This window comes from Herpailurus yagouaroundi, unplaced genomic scaffold (assembly GCF_014898765.1).
Source record: "Herpailurus yagouaroundi ecotype Mexico unplaced genomic scaffold, PumYag 202, whole genome shotgun sequence".
Lineage (NCBI taxonomy): Eukaryota > Metazoa > Chordata > Mammalia > Carnivora > Felidae > Herpailurus > Herpailurus yagouaroundi.
Genome location: NW_024412433.1, coordinates 2,070,749 through 2,076,748, shown reverse-complemented (window position 1 = coordinate 2,076,748; position 6,000 = coordinate 2,070,749). Strand labels below are relative to the sequence as shown.

The following is a 6,000-nucleotide window of genomic DNA, read 5'->3' as shown; positions in this document are numbered from 1 at the left end:
TATGTGGCACCGGGGGGTGGGGGTGGTCAGCACAGATTATGTGGCACTGGGGGGGAGGTCCCCGCACAGACTCTGTGGAACCAGGGGGCGTGTCAATGCATAGGTTATGGGGCACGAGGGGGTCCCGGCACAGGCTCTCTGACACCAGGACGGGTGGGGGGGGGGTCCCCGCACAGGCTCTGCGACACCGGGGGTGGGTGGGGGGGGTCCCGCGCAGGCTCTGTGGTAGCTGCTCTGGAGCTCGCGGGCGCCGATGTGAGGACTCAGGAGGGAGACCCCTTCACCTCCAAAGTAGTGACACAAAGCCCTAGAGCCCCAGGTGGGGACAGGGGTCAGGGAGGGGAAGCCAGACCCGGCCCCTCCCCGAGGCGGAGGCCCCAGGCAGGCGGGCAGCCCAGTCCCGCCCCAAGGTGACAGCACCGACGGGTCCCGGAGTTCCCGTCTCTTGCTTCCTCCTGCTTCCCGACGACCCCTCTCCCGCACGGGCTCGTTTCTTCTCAGCCGCTTGTTATTCTCGGTTTCTCATCTTCCGGCCACAGCTACAAATTCAGCTGACGCGTGGTCTTCCTCGGCGTCGCGGGCACGGAAGGCCACCCCCGCGGGTCCGCGGGCGGCGCAGGCCCCCGTCACATGCACGCAGGGCCCCGGGGGGGGCAGGGTGGACGCGGCTCCCGAGCTCCTTCCCCAGCCAGGCGCCGGGCGCGGCCTGCAGGCCAGCAGAGGCGGGGCCGCAAACCGCGTCACCGGGGGACAGAGGACCTTCCGGGGCACACGGCGCTCTGGCCTCGAAAGGCGAGGGGCAGCGACGGGGCCCGCCGGCCTCCGGGTACGAGGGGACCCGCCTGGAAGGACGGGGGAAGGCAGACTAGTGACCCGCCAGATGCCAAGACGGGGTGACAACGCAGGTGGCCGAGCCCAAGCCGCCACAGAGCGGGGGGAGACCCGGGCTTGGCAGGGCTGGAGGCGCGTGCCGGACGCAGGACAGCCAAGATTCTGCCTTTGGGACTCCCAGAAAGGGGAGGCTCTAGCCTCACGGACAAGACAAACGGCCCGCTGAGGGGCTCTTCTCATTTCCTGCCACGCCGCAAAAGACCACCCTACGGGCCGCAGGCGGTCACCGGGAAGAGCGGCAACTCGTGACTTCCCGCTGGCAAGCGACCGCTTCCCGAGGCCGCCCTCACAGACCTGGACCCCACGGGCACGTCGCCGCACCCAGACCCCGCCGCTCGCCCACCCACCACGCAGAACAGCGGCCACCAGCAGGCGCACGCGTGGGGTCAGCCGGGGGGGGGGGGGGCGCCTGGTCCGTGGGCCCCCAAACCGCACACCCGAGGACACCTGTCAGAAGCGGCCGTCACGACGGCTGCGGGTGGCCGAGGCAGCCGCAGGCCACCTAGAATGCTACAGTCCAGACGACGGGGCCGGGACTCCTACAGCTCAGGGAACCGTCTGGCCTTGGCTGATCCGGTGTTGACCCCTGGGGGCCGGCCGCCTCAGGGCGAGAGCGGCAGGCGCGGCGACAGCAAACCCAAACTCCCAGAAGCGAAGCCGCGTCACAGCTCCCAAGACCCAGGGCCTGCCACGCAGCTCCGCGGCCCGGCCCGGCCCGGCCCAGCCCCACCAGGCCCGAGGACACAGCCTTCGCGCGACGCACCTCCGGCGGTGCTCACGCATCTGTGATGCGGCCCAACAAGTCACGTGACATCACCGGGCGGCCTCGCCCCGCGGTCCCGCCGGCATGGGTACACAGAGAGCGAGGCCACGGGCCCCGGCACAGTCACGTCTCCCCCACCCCGTCGACAGCGGCCATTCAATGGATACTTCGAACGGTATTCTACGGGTACGGGAGGGGTGGCTGAGACCCTGTGAAGGAAGAAACTACCGGCCGGAAGCAGGAGGAGACAGACCCGCCAACGATTCCACGTGGCCCCCGTGGCACACACCGCCCAGGGGCCGGCTGGCACCTGACAAAGCCAAGCCTGGGGCTGAGCGCTGTCGCCCACGGGCCCGTGCACGTCTCCATGGAAAGGGTGTCTCGGGGGCATCCAGTAGCACAGGGTGAGGGCTCTCAGTTCCCCACAGCTGTGCTGTCCCGCATAGTAGCCACGGACCACGCGTGGCCCCGGAGCGCTGGAAATGCAGCCGGTCCACACGGAGACGCGCTCCGTGCGTAGCGTCCACGGTGGTGTCCCGAGATGCGTATAAACAAAACCTTTAACACATTAGACGTTGAAAGAACAGTTTGGAAACGGGAGGTTACTTAAGACACACTCACATTCCCCTTCCGGTAGCCAGGCTCCCAACGGTACTCCCGGATCCCTGCCTCCTGCTACTCACCCCTTGTCTGGGCCCCTCCCACGATGCACCAGGGCTGCACACGACCAGTGGAATAAGGCAGGACAGGGGCTGCGTCACTTCCCAGACGGCCGCAGGAGGCACTGGGGCTTACACCTCGGACCTGGCGTTCTGGTCTCTCGGGGTGCTCACTGTGGGAGGCTCTGCTGGTGACGAGGCCTGAATCTCCCATCCACACCCACGTGAGTGAGCCCGGAAGAGGGTCTCACGGCCCTGGCCTTATGAGGGACCCCAAGTCACAACCCCCAGCTGGGCTGCCCCTCATTCCTGACCACGGAAACCATGAGCTAAGGCACATTTGTTGCTTTAAATCGCCGAGGTTAGGGTGTTTTGTCACACAGAACAGATGAATTATACAACCTGGGGGTTTCTGTTTCGTTTCAGGCTGGCTACCGGGAAAGGTAAGATTCTCTCTCGCTTTTAATCTGCCCTGTTTGTATCTCCCGGACGGTGCTTCTCTCCGTGGTGCTAAATACAGTGGAGCCTATTATGGTCACAGCTGTCACAAGTGATCTGTCCACGATGTAGCACAGCTTTGCTACTGGTTACTAACACGTGGTTCTTTCCAATGTATTTAATTTTAACCCTGGGCTCAGGATGAATATTTACAGAGACTAACTACAGTAAATAAGTAAGGAAATAAACCTGTTAGTTTTTTCTTACTAAATTCAAATGAAAAGAAAATAGTGCCATATTTTTCCAATTCTAAAGGATCAATGGGGACAACTGAGAAAAGACCAGTCCCAAGAAGGAAATGCAAAGGATTTATAAATGCACCACCCAGAGGTGGTCACTCGTCCATCAAGATTCTGGCGTTTCTTCTCGCTGGTGATTTTTCTACTTGGGGACGTGTTATCTTTTGGGATGAAATGAAACGTCAAGCGCGTCCCTTAAGCCCGCTCCTGCCCTGTGCCTCGGTGACTTTCCCACAACGCGCTGCACGCACCACAATCAGCCCGACCGGCGGGCCTCCGGCAGATTGGGGTCAGCAGGGGAAGGCGCGTCCTGTGCGTCATCGCGGCGTCCGGCTGGTGCGCAGGGTCCCCCCCCCCCCCCCCGCCCCCCTCCCGAGGAACCCGGCGCGGGGGAGGCCCCCGCAGGTGCGCACGCGCCCCGCCGCCCCACTTACTTTGATGTGCTCGTGCAGCTGGGCCTCGTGCTGCCGGGAGAGCTGCTCGTGCTGCCTCTGGAACTCGGCAATGAGGATCTGCCTCTGGAGCTGCTGCTTCTGCTTGAGGGCCAGCAGTTCCTGCTGCAGCTGCTGCTCCCGGAGGGTGGGCTCCGCCACGGGCAGCGCGAACTGGTGGTCCAGGCGGAGGTCCATGGGCACCGCCGGGGGCGCGACCTGCAAAGGCAGCGCGGAGGCCACATCCACTGCGGGAGAGAGCACAGCACAGAGGCGCCGGTCACTGCCGCGGCACGGCGTCCCCGGGCCCCTCCCCGCCCCCTGCCCGATGCCCGATGCCCAGGGGCGCCCCTGGGCTAAAGCACGCTGCCCCGCCCCGCCCCCCCCCCCCCCCCCGGCCCGCCCAAAAGCGCGGGGGGGGCCGGGCCTTTGGGGCGGTCCGGTGGTCAAGGGCAGAGACGGTGAGAGCGAGTGGGAGGTCAGGCCGCGACAGGCGCCCGCCAGACGCACGCCGCGCCCCGCGCCCTGCAAGGAGAGGCCCCCGGGGGACCCAGCGGCCGCCCTGACGTCGTCCCCGAAAGTCCCCCGAGAAAGAGAAAGAAGCTGGCTGTAAAGAGAGCTCAACGCGAGTGCGCGGAGAGGCCAGCCGGCCTGCGCTTTTCTCCTTCCTCCTCGCGGAGCCACTGAGGGCCTGTGTGCGCGAAGCGCAGAAGAGCGTGCGCCGCTGACGGGGTCCCGACGGCCGCGACAGCCCCGCGCTTCCGTGGAGAGGCGCGCGCCCTCCCGGAAAACGTGTTTCCCGACCGCGGCCAGCGAGTGAGCGCCCGCCCGGCACGTGCATCAGGGTCCTGGGCCGCTGCGCTCCACCAAGGAGTGGATTTTCTTCCTCCTACTAATGTACTGCCGAAAACGAGCTCAAGTGATTCCCATTAGAAACAGAAGCGAAATCAGTCTTGATGCTTACAGATCAATATCAAATTGCAGACAGGAGAAGCGTGCACAAAGTTTTAAATTCTGGCCATCACCCCATAACCACGGGGGGACTCCTCCTACGGCAGGTTCGAGGCTGAAAAGCACAGGCCGTGAGTGCTGCTTCTCTGGCCAGGCGGGGGGAACAGTCCCCTGCAGGGGCAGCTGCCCCCCACCCCCACCCCCGTGCTCCTGCAGCTCACAGGCCCAGGAGCTCCCCATCCCTTCCAGAGAGCTCCCCTCAACCTGCTCTTGGCCCCTTTCTTCAAGTGACACACCAGACCCAGGGCCCTGGGGCAGGAGACTGGGGCCTCCCGCTCCAGGGAGCTCAGTACTCGGGTGGGAATTCAAATTCAACGGAGGCAGGCCACCCCGGTTCCTTACCATCAGGGCCACCTCTGGCCGGATCCTTTGCCGGTGGGGCCACGTTATGCACCTGACCTTGTTCCAGGGTCTCCTGACTGGCCCGCCCACGTGCCCTGGGACCTGATGCCCAGACTACAGGGCCCTCCGACTCCAGCCATCATCTGGTTCCTTGGGGAGTCGGTACCCCACAACCACACAAGCCCAGAGCTCCCGGTAAACTGGCGCTTTCGTGGAACCGCCCCTCAGGACGGAGCATTTCTGTGGTCACTGCGCGGGCACAGCCCTGCCGTTCTGATGAGGCAAGGCTAGGAAACACTGCTGAGGGAGAGGCCCAGCTCTGGCAGAAGCCCTCGTTGTAGTCACCTGGCCTGAGCCCCAGTGTCCCGGACAAACACGTGGCCGTGTAGCCTGCAGGGCGCGGCTCACATAGGTGGAGTCCTGGATGCTGCCCAGGACGGGGCGTCCGGCTCCTCCACAAAATCTCGGTCTCCTCCACCCCCAGGACCCGGAGCCATTCAGGCTCCAGGGCCTGGAGCTCTCCGAGGCCCATGGGGCAGGGCTGACAGGGGCCCCAGGGCCTGGACCAGCTTTACCTTGAGGAGTGCCTCACCCTGGACCCCCAGGGAACAGAGGGAAGAGACAGAGCTGCCCAGAGGGTGGTGGGAAAATACTCCGTATTCGACCCTCTTAGAAAGTATTCCATTGTCCTATCCTTTGGGCCCCGACAAGGCCAGGATAAAATGCCAGTGGACTGCTTATCTTCCATTTCCCCCAATCAGTGAGATGCACCCTCCAGCTGTGAAAATGTATGCAACCAATTATTTCTAATGGCGTATCAAGCTTTGATATATTAAGAGGGTTTTATTTGCTGTTTACATGAGCAAAATCTACACAAATGAATTGTTTTTCACGAACAGGAAGGACCAGGGAGCAGCGTTATCCTACCCATTCCTACCGCGCGGAGCTGGGAAAGGCTGGATTTTATCAGTTGCCTTTCTTGATCATTTTTATTATGAAATATAGAAAAATGGGAAAATCATATAAATAGCAGTTGTAGAAAAACCTCAATATCTTCCTCCATTTGCTTCAGACTCTCTTTTAAGGAACACACACGAGGGCGGGGAGGACAGCTCCGTGAGCAAACGTGGAGGAAAGAGGGCGTCACTGGGCTCCTTACAGGACTC

The 6,000-nt window shown here is 63.1% G+C and overlaps 1 protein-coding gene across 5 annotated transcripts in view; it reads right to left on the bottom strand.

The window, feature by feature from the left end:
- The window catches only part of HDAC4 (histone deacetylase 4), a 255,760-nt gene that overhangs the window by 108,574 nt on the left and 141,186 nt on the right, over positions 1–6,000 (bottom strand). For 4 of the 5 annotated variants that reach the window (XM_040450477.1, XM_040450473.1, XM_040450474.1 and 1 more), the window contains exon 3: positions 3,485–3,729. The exons of the other annotated variant lie outside the window; for it this stretch is intronic. In XM_040450477.1, coding sequence (XP_040306411.1) covers positions 3,485–3,729 — 245 coding nt within the window. The remainder of the gene's footprint in view (positions 1–3,484; positions 3,730–6,000) is intronic. 5 annotated transcript variants of the gene reach the window in all.